The 14,145-nt window shown below is 40.0% G+C and overlaps 1 protein-coding gene across 2 annotated transcripts in view; it reads left to right on the top strand.

Annotated features, from left to right (window-relative positions):
• Positions 1-14,145, top strand: part of dnah9 (dynein, axonemal, heavy chain 9) — a 527,557-nt gene that overhangs the window by 65,269 nt on the left and 448,143 nt on the right. For both annotated transcript variants that reach the window (XM_059948782.1, XM_059948781.1), the window contains 4 exons: positions 3,264-3,430; positions 7,202-8,072; positions 9,634-9,764; positions 11,092-11,218. In XM_059948782.1, coding sequence (XP_059804765.1) covers positions 3,264-3,430; positions 7,202-8,072; positions 9,634-9,764; positions 11,092-11,218 — 1,296 coding nt within the window. The remainder of the gene's footprint in view (positions 1-3,263; positions 3,431-7,201; positions 8,073-9,633; positions 9,765-11,091; positions 11,219-14,145) is intronic.

Here is a 14,145-nt window from a genome sequence, read left to right as displayed (position 1 = left end):
TCCCCCATGACTATTGTAATATTGCCCTTTTTACATGATTTTTCTATCTTTCATTGTAATTTGTACCCCATATCCTAGTTACTGTTTGGAGGCCTGTATATAACTCCCATCAGGGTCTTTTTGCCCTTGTAGTTTCTTAACAAGAATTCTACATCATCCGATCCCAAGTCTTATTTTTCTAAGGATTTTATTTCATTTTTTTTTTTTAGCAAAGCCACCCACCCCCCTTTGCCTATCTGCCTGTCCTTTTGATACAATGTGTATCCTGGATGTTAAACTCTTAACTGTGATCTTTCACCCACGATACAGTGATGCCCACAGTGTTAAACCTGCTAATCTCTAACTGCGCTACAAGATCATCTGTCTTATTCTGTTTACTGCATGCATTCAGATATAACACTTTCAGACCTGTGTTCATCACCCTTTTTGGTTTTGCCCCATTGCACTTCAACTCATCCCTCTAACCACAATTTTGCCTTATCATCTTTCTGTCATTCCTCAGTCTCACTAAACGCTACATTGATTTGTATACCAGCTGCCCTATTCTCAGCTCTATCACTCCATTTCCATTTCTCATCCCCCCGCCTATTCGTTTAAACCCTCCCAAACTGCTCTAGCAAACTTGCCCATATGGATATTGGCTCTCCTTGGGTACAAGTGTAACCAGTCTCTTTTGTACAGATTATATCTTCTCTAGTTGAGATCTCAGTGAACCAGCAATCTGAAACCCTGCCCCCTGCTGCATTTCCTCAACTACTCATTCACCTGTACTATTCCTATCCTGTCTAGTATGTGGTACTGGGAGTGTTCCAAAGATTACTACCTTGGAGGTCCTGCTCTTCAGCCTCTTCTCTAACTCCCCATACTCACTGCTCAGGACTACATATGTCATTGCTGCCAGTGTGCATCACCGCCTTTGGCTGCTCTTTTGAATCTCCTGCAGCGACTCTGTGACATCCTGGACCCTAGCACCAGGGAGGCAACACACCATCGTGGTATCTTTTTCACAGCCACAGAATCTGCTTTCCTATCACTGTCTTACTTTACCCTTCCCTGCTGAGCCTTACAGTGCCACTGGCTTGGCTGCTGTTGTTGCTGCTGCTTGAAACATCATTTCCTGCACCCCCGCCCCCACCAGTCTCCAAAGAAGTGTGCTTTTTGGGCCACAAGGGAACCCTGCACTGACTGGTTACTCCCCTTGCTTCTCCTGGTGATCACCCATCTACTATCTGTAACATGCCCTCTGGGTGTGACCACATTAGTAAAAGTCTCATCAATGAGGTTTTCAGCCTCCCAGATGATCCTGGGTGCATCCAGCTCCAGCTCCAGTTCCTTGATCATGTCAGTCAGGAGCTGAGGTTGGATGCACTTCCTGCAGATGTAGTCATTAGGAAGACTATTAGGTAGCCTGAAATCCCATGTCCTGGAGGAAAGGCATTTCCACTGCCTTAACTGTCACACGCCTACACTTGGTATACCTCTGACTTCTCAACCTTGAGTTTTAGCCCGTGTCTGTTCTCACCAAAGCCTTGCTGCTCTAACACTATGCACTCCAATAATGGTTGCTTCACTTACACCTCACTTACTTTTATTGGCCCTTGCCATGTGCCCAAGAGATCATTAGACTATATGATATAGGAGCAGAATTAGGCCATTCAGCTCAATGAGTCTGCTTCGCCATTCCATCATGGCTGATCCCGGATCCCATTCACCAACCCCCATCCCCACCCATACACTTACCTTCTTGCCATGTCATTTGATGCCCTGACCGATCCAGTAACGATGAATTTCTGCCTTAGATGTAGTCATGGACTTGCAATCTGTGCTACATCTGTGGCAGAGTATTCCCCAGATTCACTACTCTCTGGCTAAAGCATTCCTCCTTACCTCTGTTCTAAAAGGTTGTCCCTCAATTTTGAGGCTGTGCCCTCTAGTTCTGGATACCTCCACCATAGGAAACATCTTCTCCACATCCACCCTATCTAGTCCTTTCAACATTTGGTAGCTTTCGATGAGACCCTTCCCCCATTCTTCTAAATTCCAGTGAGTACAGGCCCAAATCTGTCAAACCTTTTCATTCCAAAAATCATTGTCATGATTGCAGCCCGCTGGAAAGTTTTCAAAGACCCTGAGCTCTTTTTAAACCTTGCGCTGCCTCAGCAATGATGTTTGCTGCCTGCCTTCATTTCATCTTCCATCTGCCCAGTACTTCAATTAAGTGCAAAAAATGTGTAAATGAAATTGGCTGTAGGGGGTCCCAGGACTGAAATGGTCAGTCATGGCAATGTCAGCCAGGTGCACTCTGTTTTGGTCATGTGTTCATGTAACTGCTTTGGGACTTGAATCTATAAACTTCTGATCAGAACAAGAGCTGAGCCTATTTCCAAAGGTAATTGTTTGCTTTTGATAAAAATTGAAGCAAATAATTACATCATCAAAGACCCCCACCATCCAGGCCAAGCTCTCTTCTCAGGGCTGCCATTGGAGCCTTGGGACCTACGCCAACAGGCTCAGAAACAATTCACCTGCAAACATCAGGCTCCTGAACCATCGTGGATAATTTCAATGCTCTCAACTCTGAACTGGTTCAAATTCCAATGGACTCACTTTCAATAACTCTACAACTCATGTTCTCGGTATTATTTAATTACTTCTTTGTTTGTTCAAATATGCAGTTTGTCTTTCTTTGCACATTGTTTGACAGTCTTTGTATGTGGTTTTCATTGATTCTATTGTATTTCTCTGCCCTACTGTAAATACCTACAAGAAAATGAATCTCAAAGTACTTACTTTGGTAATAAATTTACTTGTAAGTTTGAACTTCATTGAATATGTTCAGATCACTGGAGTCATCCCTGAGTCTTGATCTTCTGAATAAGAGGCAGGAGACCTACAGTGTCTCTAATACTTACCTTGGTTTCAGAAGGTCATGCAAGAAGTTTAAGGTGTTTGCTGGTAACATATTTCACTATACCACAGACCTATAAACTAGCTAAGTATTTAGAAAGGGCAATGTCACTTTGACCCTTCTAAGTTCTTAGATACTCAATAGGCCTGTGAAGTGAAGGTCATTTGGATGGCAAAAGAATGTACCGGGAGCAGTGTCTGTGAAAAGTAGCAGAAGAGTGGCAAAACTTGGATCTTTATAAGGGGGTGCTTTCACATTGCTTACCTTGCTTCCAGAACTATTATTGAAATATACTAGATTGTGCAACATGGATTGAAGTGAAGGATACAGTATATGTTGATGCTTGTTTGTACAGGAGCTACCAGAGAAGTGGAACAATACTAAGAAACTAGCAGTGACAGCAAAGCAACATATGGCTCCCCTTCAGGCCAATGAAGTCACAATTATTCGCAAGAAATGTGCCAGTTTTGACGTGGAGCAACATAAGTTCCGAGAGCAATTTCGCAAAAATGCTCCTTTCAGGTGAGCAGTGACTGCACCTTGCGTATCAGCACTTACTGCTCGCAGACCAGCTTATAGCTAATGTGTGGTTAATATTCTAGTTTTTTTGGCTTCTGTTTGCCTGGGACTATCACCATTTTACTTTTAGGTGGGCTTCACGAATGTTTGGAAAGCACATACATGGAGTTGTGCACCCATATTTTAGAAATTTACACTGGATTTGGGACCACACTGAATATTTTGATTTAAGGGGTATTAGGATTGCACAGTGTTCAGATAGTTGAAGGATCACTTTGAGTACCAGATTTCACATCATGCTTGAATTATCTTTCAACTGTTTCAAATTCCAGTAGATGTAAGATTATTTTCTTGATGTAAATTTTGCTCTACTACAGTGATAGATTAGTTGATGGACTGAATGCTGTTTTGATACTAAGTTGATATTGCTTCATATTCATGCAGAACAGGCAGTGTTAATGTATTCCAGTCTAGCCTAGTATATTAAGAACTGGTGGAAAGGAATAAGATAAAGTTTCCAATCAGAATTGCGACAGTTTGATAAAGAGGATGAAAATTTCACATATCTTCTATAAAACAACCATCGTTATAGATCCTTTCAGTAATTTTGTTTTCCTTAAAGAGTCATTTTGAGTTATGTACTGCAATATAGCTTTATGAAAAGTGTGCCTGCCTCAATTTCATGCTTTATAACAGTTTGATATGCTTTGATGCTTTGATCACCTCTTTACAGAAATATTTGTATGAATGGATTGCTTATTGCTAGGACTATGGTTATGATGGGAGTAATATTAAGGTTGGACAACATCAATTCAATTGTATTTTATCCATCCCTTGAAGTTCATTTACATCGAGGTCACTCATATTGTAAATATGGAGAGTTGCTGAACAGCTGTCCCACCTAATTCTGTTAGTTTCCATTGTCTGCTAATCTTAATTATTGGTACTGTGCCACTAGATTTTTTGGGGACCAATTTGCCAATGCTTAAAACTTGTAAGTGTAACTTGTGCATATTCTATGATGTGGTTTAGCAAGACACTCAGTTGTACCATTTCTGCTATATTAGAGAATGAATCCACATGATATTGCCTGAGGCACTGAATTTACACTCAGTAAAATTAATCCCAAACTAGCTGACCTCATGAAATCCTCTTCACAAGTATTCAAGGAGTGGTGTCTAAATTCACAAAACTGTCCTGCAGACTTGTCAAAGAGCATTCTGCCTTGGATATATTCACAGAATCATATCTTCAGGTATCCTTACAGGGTTCTCATCACAAGCCACATTGCCTACAGCTGCCAGGGTAGACCATCAAAAAACAGCTGCACAGTGCACAAGGTTGGAGAAGGTAGCCCTTGAAGCTCTCAACAGTGATTTCCAGGTTCTCTGGACATTAGACCAGGCAGAGGCTTGGAAAAGCAAACATCTGGACTGATGCAGGGTTTTGTTCCAAAACATTGATAATTCCTTTCCTTCTACAGTTGCTGCTTGACATATTGAGTTTTTCCAGCTGATTGCTTGTTGCTCCGGATTCCAGCATCTGCAGTCTTTTGTGTTTCCAGAAGCTAGGAAACTTCCTTTTACTTTTCGCCTTCCCTCAACTGAAGGATTAGTGCTCCTCCACATTGAACAACACTTAGAAGAAGCACTTAAAGTTAGAAGGACACAGAACATATCCTGGCTGGGGACTAAGCTGGCCTGTGTCCTGAAGGATACAGCTGCCAGACTAGATCATGACAGACTGTAAATGAACCAACAAGAAAGATATAAACCTATTTGATTTGGGCTAACTCGGTCCACCCCAATCTGCCAGTGGAAATTAATCTGTCATGATAATATTGGCAGAAACGACCACTCCACAGTACCTGTGGAAACAAGTTAAATCTTTACAAAAAGGGTACCCTTAATTAAATTCCATGTCACTACAATTGAGCTAAATGAAACAAACCCAGAAGAGATCTGCCAGCTTAATACTGGGCGTCTATTAATAAATCATCCATGTGAGCCATTAGCAGCAGACAGTAATTCTGTGGCTTGGCATAAAGCTCACTGTGCAATTACTGTCAATCCAGGAGATCAGCCTTATTTCAGTAGGAGTGCAGAAGGACATCCTGAGAGCAGCACTTGATAGACCTAAAAATGAACTGGCAACCTACTGAAGCTGCACTCCTGGACATGGTGTACGTTGCATAGCTAGAACATGTGGTGGACAGAGCCAAACATTCTCACAACAAGTGGATCAGATCAAAGTTCTGTATTCCTCCCAAATCATGAATAGGACACTAACATCTAACTGAAGAAGAAGACTTAAAGAGCATTTCAATTCTTTATGGTGGTGCAGTGTTGAAGCATATCTACATGAACATGTTTATGAGATCCCAATCACAGAAACCAGTTTCAGCCAATTTGATTCTCGGAAAAGGCTGAGAGTACTGGGCGTAACAAAGGCTGGGGTCTGCCTGCAATTTCGAAATCCTCTGTTCCAGGATGTACTGCGCCTCTGGCCCAGCTGTTTCAATTCATCTGTAACACTGGCATCTACTCGACAATTGCAGAAAATTGTCCCTCAGTGAGCTGTCTTCAAAAAATGGACAAGTCCAATTCATCTGCTCCATATACTCTCAATTATCAGCATAGTTGTAGAAGTTATCTTCAACACTATTCTCAAGTGGCACCTATTTGCCAGTCAGTTAGTTATTGATGTACAAAGTTTGGGATTTCTTAGGACCAGTTGCCTTATCATAACCTTGGTCTGAATATAAACCAAAAATCTGAATTCCAGAGATGGGCAATAATGATTTTCATTGACGTCAAAGCAATACTTCACAATGTGGCATCAAGAAGCATGGGTGAAGCTGAAGTCAGTTGCTATTGAGGGGCCAACCACTCCTATACGTTTAGAGACATTTCAGGAAGATGGTTTATATTTGTTGAAGGTCAGCCGTTCCTGCTGCAGGATCCTTTTGCAGTACTTCCCCAGTAAGTATATTAGACCCCTCCATGAACATCCTGGATTGACTGGAACAAAGCAGGGATGAGGCAGGGTATGGCATGTTGTGATAAGTAAATCAGCTTGAAATACTCAGCACAGTCCGTCATCTACAAGACATAATTCAGGAAAATGAGAATCACTGAATGCAACTCTGACAACTTCCAAGAAGCCAGAAGCGATCATAACAAAACAACCAACTTGACTGATATTGTATACATCACACACAGCATTTCTTCTGTCATTGTTGTACCATATATAAAATATACCGTGGTTCCTCAGCCAAACTGTCTGACACCTCCCAAACCTGTGAGTTTTACTACCATGAAAACGAGGCTTCAGGCATATGGAGACACCACACTTGCAGCATTCCCTTCAAGTCGCACAGCATCCTGATGTGAATCTAAATCCTGGAACTTCCATCCCAACAACTGAAGAACCTTCATAAGAAGGAATACAACTGTTAAAAAAGGTGGATCACTTCCATCTTCTTGAGGGCAATGAGAGATGGGCAATAAATTAAGGCTTTGCCAGCAATGTCCAGGTCCTGAAAAATTATTACATACAGTATAACCTCCATCTTTGTCATCACTGAAGATTCTTGTTTATTGATTGCATGAAGATACAGTAGCTACTGTATCATGCTGTGATTGCTGTGATGTATCCATATTTTATTCAGTGGCCTAAGTGACTTTTCTTGAGTTTGTAATTATTAAATATGCAAAATTAAGAAAACAAGTGTTGTATATTCTCTAATACAGTGATTCATTTTCTTTTCATTAGGTTTGATAGTGTGCAAGCCTACCAAATACTGGATGTTGTCCACTCTCAGATCAGCCAGATGGAGACAACAATGAGCACCATTAATGAGTCTGCTGGTTTGTTTGAGGTCAACGTACCAGACTATAAGCAATTAAAACAATGTAGAAAAGAAGTACATCTTTTGAAACAACTGTGGGATATGATTTTTATGGTACATTCAAGCATCGATGATTGGAAGACGACCAAGTGGAGAGAAATCAATGTTGAAAACATGGATCTAGAATGTAAAAAGTTTGCTAAAGATATCCGTGCCTTAGATAAAGAAGTGCGGGCATGGGACGCTTTCACTGGATTGGACAACACAGTAAAGAATATTTTAACTTCACTACGGGCTGTAGCTGAACTTCAGAATCCAGCTATTCGTGATAGACATTGGTATCAACTAATGCAAGCTACAAATGTAACATTTACAATGGATGATAGCACAACTCTAGCTGACCTCTTGAAACTGAATCTGCACAACTTTGAAGAAGAGGTTTGTGGAATTGTTGACAAGGCTGTAAAAGAAATGGGCATGGAAAAGGTATTGAAGGAGTTGAATGCCACTTGGAGCACTATGGAATTTCAGTATGAACATCACTCACGCACTTCTGTCCCATTGCTCAAATCAGATGAGGAGCTTATTGAGACCCTGGAGGACAACCAGGTCCAGCTACAGAACTTAATGACTTCCAAGTATATTGCCTTCTTTTTGGAAGAGGTATCCAGCTGGCAGAAGAAGCTGTCCATTGCTGACTCTGTGATATCAGTTTGGTTTGAGGTGCAACGAACGTGGTCACATCTTGAAAGCATCTTCATTGGATCTGAAGATATTCGCTCTCAGTTGCCTGAGGTATAATAAACATTTACTTTGTATTTTTAAGTGTGATGAAATTGTAGCATTTAAATTTATGATTGTAAATCAGAAGTCGTGTCAGTTTTTGAGCTAATGTAAAAGTGAAAAATAGTGGAGAAAATAAGGGGCAACACACACAAAAGGCTGGAGAAACTCAGCAGTTTAGACAAAATTTATGGTTGTAAGGGAACAATCGATGCTTTGGTCAAAGACATCTCGTACCAAAGCTGGACAGTCCATTTTCCCCTGACAGATGCCACTTGACTTGCTGAATTCCTCCAGCACTTTGTGTGTATGTTGCTCCAGATTTCCAGCATCTGCAGAATCTCTTGTGTCTCTGGAGAAAGAAAAAACGTTTGGATGGTTAGATGCACAAAGCACAAACATCTGAGACAAAAGGTAATTGGGAAGATCATGAAATATTGGGCTTTATCTCAATGGGGTTGAAATACAAAGAAATGTAAGTGATTTTTTAAATGGATGGAGTGCTGTCAAAGCTTATTGAAGTCATGCATGCAGTTTTGCCTGTAGGTCTTCAAGTAGACCTGGTCCTGGGCATGATACAACTAGGGTTGACCAGAAGGTGTGAGGGCTAACTAATGAGGATAGTTTGCATACAACTGGGTTGCATTTTTTGTGTTTTGAATGTTAAGTAACAATCTAATGACAATCTAATAACAACCCAATGTTCAGTAGTTTAATTCAGAAGGATGCAGAATTTATTTCCTTTGACTTAATTGCTGACTTTAGGGCAGCAATGAAGGTCCTCCTTCACACAGTGTATTCAGGGCTTCCTTCATTGTGTCAGGTGCATTCTGTCAGTTTTCACTACTGTCATGCAAGTCCTAAGTGGAGACTCAGGAATACTGACCCTCTCAGATTTAGGAGGATTCTTTATTGCCATTTCAGTAACAGTTTTGTTTTGCCAGTCAGGGCTGTTAGCCCTGAGCTGCACCCCCGAACCAGGAGGATCAGTGGACCACTCTTAGTGTGTCCTCTACCCTTTGACTTATTTGGCATGGGTGACCCTACCCAGAGCCAAAGTATAAAGCCCTGGTCCCAGCTGGCATAGCTCTCTAGGTCATTGAGGCAAGCAAGCCTCCAAACCACGACAAAGTTATGGTTCTCTTGGAAGATTTCTTCTGTCAGGGAGAAATCTAGATCAAAGGATCTAATTCTACACTAGTGCTAGGCTACTTGTGAAACTAAAGAGCACTTTTTCCATACTTAGTGTTTGGAAGTCTAGACTTTGTCATCTTTGTCACAAGATTGTGGATGCTGGGTCTGTTGAAATGTTCAAGATCGAAGAGGTCAGATATTTACTAGTTAAAACTATAAAAGAATATAGATTGATTAAAGGTGTTTATATATTTATCAAGTAAGATCAAGCTCTTTATCTTCAATTCATTTCCTTTTCATCTTTTTCTAAATATTTAGAGGTCACTTTAAAAGCATAAATAACACTTCTCATTTTTGGAAGTTGTTCTGTTCATATTTTATGATAAAATAGTAAGTAAAAATGTGTTAGAAAATTACGGCTGTGCTGTGCGTCATGTAGGATTCCAAATGCTTTGATGGCATTGATAAAGACTTTAAAGAACTGGCATGGGATGCTGAGAGAACTCCAAATGTAGTAGAAGCCACTAACAAACCAGGATTGTGTGAAAAGCTTGAAGACATCCAAGTGAGGTAAGTTAAAACTTTTCTCATTTGATTGAATGAACTAAATGAAATATTGAGGGCTGTAATAAAATGAAGTGGAGTAAAACAATTTGTCAGTGAAGTCATGACCTTAGTCATCTTTTGGAAGTTCTTGGGGGCGCAAAGCTTGTTCTGGCTATATTCTGGCTTCAGCTGCTCTACTCCTTGAGATTGTAAAGCACAATAAAACCCACTCCGAAAGTTAAACTACTGGATAATGGAGTTGGAAGGGCATTGTTAAGAATCGTAAGAAAGTAAGTGATATGATAAGCTTCTGTTTTTCTTTCATTAAGGCCAGGGGCCTTGGAGACTTGTTGAAATCCTGTCCGAACAACTGGGCAATTTAAAATATGTAAATCTGGAGAATGATATTTCTGTCAGTAATGGTGACAGCAGAAGTATTAAATTATTGTAAGGACAATAATGATTCACAAATGCTCTTTAGGACTGGAAATCTGCTGTCCTGAAACTGTTTAGCAATGTGTTAAATTGACTTGTAAGCTATTCAATTAAAATAACTGCTCAGGCTGGGCAATGAAAATATTGGCCTTTGCCAAATCATCCACTTCCCATAAAAGGCCAAAGCTAGCAAAACTTGTTCAGCGAGCATGATGCTAGTCTTCTGGAACTTGATTGCTTTTGCATATACAGATGGGATATGAGTGAAAACTCATAGGTCTTAGGCCTAAATGTCCTGGTATGTAATGGTAATCGCTCATGGAAAGAAGATGGGACCTTAAAATCTATGTGGATAACTTATCCAGAATAGCAGAGACAACATGAGAAATGTTCTAAATTAGAACATTTTGTAAACTAGGCTGATGTCATTTTGCACTAGGCAAGACCCACAAGGCTTTGAAAACCTCAAGATGTTAACTTATCAGTCTGGATGTCTATTTATCTTATTTAATTAGTGTGTTGGTGGCTGGCCAGGGTGATATTTTCAAAATATAAAAAAAGTCAATCACATTTTTTGCTCAATGTAGTAAGGCTCCAATAATCCTGTGTCTCCTGTTTGTTTGGAAGTTCCAGTGCTTCAGCATCCGGGTCATCTGGTTCTGTTACCCATACTCCTTTTTACCACCAGGCCCTGTTTGCACCATTCCCTGTAAATTCACTGGAAAACTTGTGCTGGTTTGTAAATTCAAAGCAGTGAATTAAAAGTTTGCGGTACTAGAAATCCAGAAAATCTGCCAGTTGGGAACTACCAGAGTCCTGTGGATGCTAGGTTATCAGAGTTTTATGAGAAATGTCGTTCAGTAAATCTTAAGTGTGATGTAAATGGGTGCTTTGTTCTTATTTTCTTCCTGCATAGACTGGCTCTCTGTGAAAAAGCCCTGGCTGAATATCTTGACACCAAAAGACTGGCCTTTCCCAGGTTCTATTTTATTTCCTCTGCTGATTTGTTGGATATTCTATCCAATGGGACCAACCCTCATCAGGTGAGCATCTCCGTATGCTAGCTGAAGGGTTAGAAGGTTACAAAATGCTGGGGTTATTAATATTGCATAAATAGCTCAACTTCTGCACACAGTGTAAAATTGTACAAATTCAAGTTAAGTGTGAATCTAGAATTATAATCAGATGTCAGGTAGTATGTGAATTTTTAATTATAATCGTATTTTTGACAATATTTTTTCTTATTGATGTAGAACTAACCTTAATCACTTAGTAGCACCATATTGTTAGACAGTTGTGATATGTTTTTGAAAGTCTGTAATACTGACATATTGACCTTTCAGACATTAATTTAACATTTATTGCCTAGACTTGTGACGCAAAAAAATGCTGGAATTTGGACCAAAACAAGAATAAAATATTGAAAGAATTCAGTGGATTCTGTGGAGGGAAAGGGGTAGTTGATAGTTTGCATCTCAAAATGATATTGTCCATATTGGTCAGTACTCCTCCTTTAACATAGAGTTATTAAACACTACAGTACAGCAACCAGCTCTTCGGACCATGTCCATGCCAATCTGTTATTCCGCCTAGTTCCATTAATGTGTACCTGGATCATTGCCCTTCAAACCTCTCCCATCCATGTACTTATTCAAGCTTCTCAAGTGTTGCAGTTGAACCTGCATTGTTCTGGTAGCACAGTCCATATGCCCCACTCTTTGAGTGATGAAGTTTTCCCTCAGGTTCTCCTTAAATATTTCACCTGTCATCCTTTACCTATGACCTCTAGCTCTAGTTTCACCCAACCTCAATGGAAAAATGTGTTTACGTAAAGCTTATCTATACCCTTCATAATTTTGTATAACTCGATTAGGTCTCCTGTCATTCTTCTCCACTCCAGGGAGAAGAACATTCTAACCTATTCAACTCTTCTCTATAATTCAGGTCCTCAAGTCCTGCAACATCCTTGTAAATTTTCTCTGTACTTTTTCAAACCTGTTGATATCTTTTCTGTAGGTAAGTAACCAGAACTGCACACGTTATTCAAATTTTCCTCACTAAAGTCTTATATAGCTTCAACATAACATCCCAAATCTTGTACTCAGTGCTCTAATTTATTGAAGCCAGTATACTCAAAGCTGTCTTTACAAATCTATCTACAGTACTTGTGACACCACTTTCAAGGAATTGTGGATCTATATTCCCAGATCTCTCTGTTCTACTGAACCCTTCAGTGTCCTTCCAAACACTGTGCAAATCCTACCCTGGTACCTTCTCTCAAAGTGCAACACCTCACACTTGGATGTATTAAATTTCATTTGCCATTTTTCTGCCCATTTTTTGAGTTGGTTCAGATCCTGCAGCAAGCTTTGATAGTCTTCCTCGCTGTCTACTATGGCCCCCAGTCTAGGTGTCATCTGCAAATTTGCTTATCTAGTTTACCACGTTATCATTCAGATTGTTGATACGAATGGCAAACAACAATGGACCCAGTATCAATCCCTGGGGCACATCACTAGTCACAGGCCTGCAGTCAAAGAGGCAACTGGCTGCTGCTGGATGCAGGTCTTGCATGTGTAGTTATCAGGGACACTGTCTTCCCACATTTTACAAGAGGAGCATTCTACTGTCATGACAGTCATTCCCACTCTTAATGTGCAATAAGAAGGAAGGAAATAAACAGACGCTAGAAGCTTATCTTAATCTCCACCTCTTCTCACTGGCCTATTGAGTTGAAACCCCAAGGTCCCCAATCTAACCCTGTACACTCCAACAATGGCTCTGCTAAAAGTACCCACTCCCTTTTGAAAATCTCGAGCTTATTAGCTACAAGCAATGGGCCTTGCAGTAGCAAGCTCATGGAATTTCTAGCCCAGCAAACTTTAGTAGACAAATTCTGATTCAGTAACATGCTTAACCAGATGCGACATAATGTAAAAACTTGCTTTTTTCATTTGTTATTTAACAATCATTGCATTCTAAATACCTTTTATGAATGTAAATACTTTTTCTACATAATTTGTAATACTTAACAAAATGACAAACGTCAGTAAGGCAGCTTATGTGAAATACTTGCAATTTTCTGTTTCTTCAGGGTTTTGATTTAGTTTTTGTTCTAGAGTGTTTACTGGAGGCATCAGAGGACAGGAGAGGAACTGATTTACTAACACTTGTTCATTTGTTATGTGCTAAGTCAAATGACATTGGTGATCATGGTCTTTCCATGACCAGGATTGCGCTTGGAAATTTTTTCTATAGAAGTGGTTTGTCATTGCTGCCTTCTGGGCAGTGTCTTCACAACACAGGTGATCCCAGCCATTAGCAATACTCTTCAGAGATCGCGTAACCAGCACTTGTGATATGTACCAGCTGCTCATACATTTCAGGTGACCCTGATCGTGGAGCTAAGCAAGTGCAACACATTGCCCAAGGGAGACCTTCAGGATAGTGGACGGAAGGAGTACCTTACACCTCCTTTGGTAGAGATGTATCCCCACCCTGCCACCCATTACAAACAATATGTCTGTTTATATTTCAGAATCAGAATCAGGTTTATTATCACCGGCATGTGATGTGAAATTTGTTAACTTAGCAGCAGCAGTTCAATGCAGTACATTATTGCAGAGAGAGAAAAAAAAAATAATAAATAAAATAAAGCATAATGAATAAACAAGTAAATCATTTATGTATATTGAATAGATTTTTTAAAAATGTGCAAAAACAGAAATACTGAATATTTTCAAAAAAGTGAGTTATTGTCCAAAGCTTCAATGTCCATTTAGGAATTGGATGGCAGAGGGGAAGAAGTTGTTAGTGAATTGCTGAGTGTGTGTCATCAAGCTTCTGTATCTCCTACCTGATGGTAACAGTGAGAAAAGAGCATGCCCTGGGTGCTGGAGGTCCTTAATAATGGATGCTACCTTTCTGAGACAATGCTCCCTAAAGATGTCCTGGGTACTTTGTAGACTAA

This window comes from Hypanus sabinus, chromosome 23, assembly GCF_030144855.1.
Source record: "Hypanus sabinus isolate sHypSab1 chromosome 23, sHypSab1.hap1, whole genome shotgun sequence".
In the NCBI taxonomy this organism is placed as follows: domain Eukaryota; kingdom Metazoa; phylum Chordata; class Chondrichthyes; order Myliobatiformes; family Dasyatidae; genus Hypanus; species Hypanus sabinus.
The sequence above is the reverse complement of the archived record's forward strand: the minus strand, read 5'-3'. Positions and strand labels throughout refer to the sequence as shown.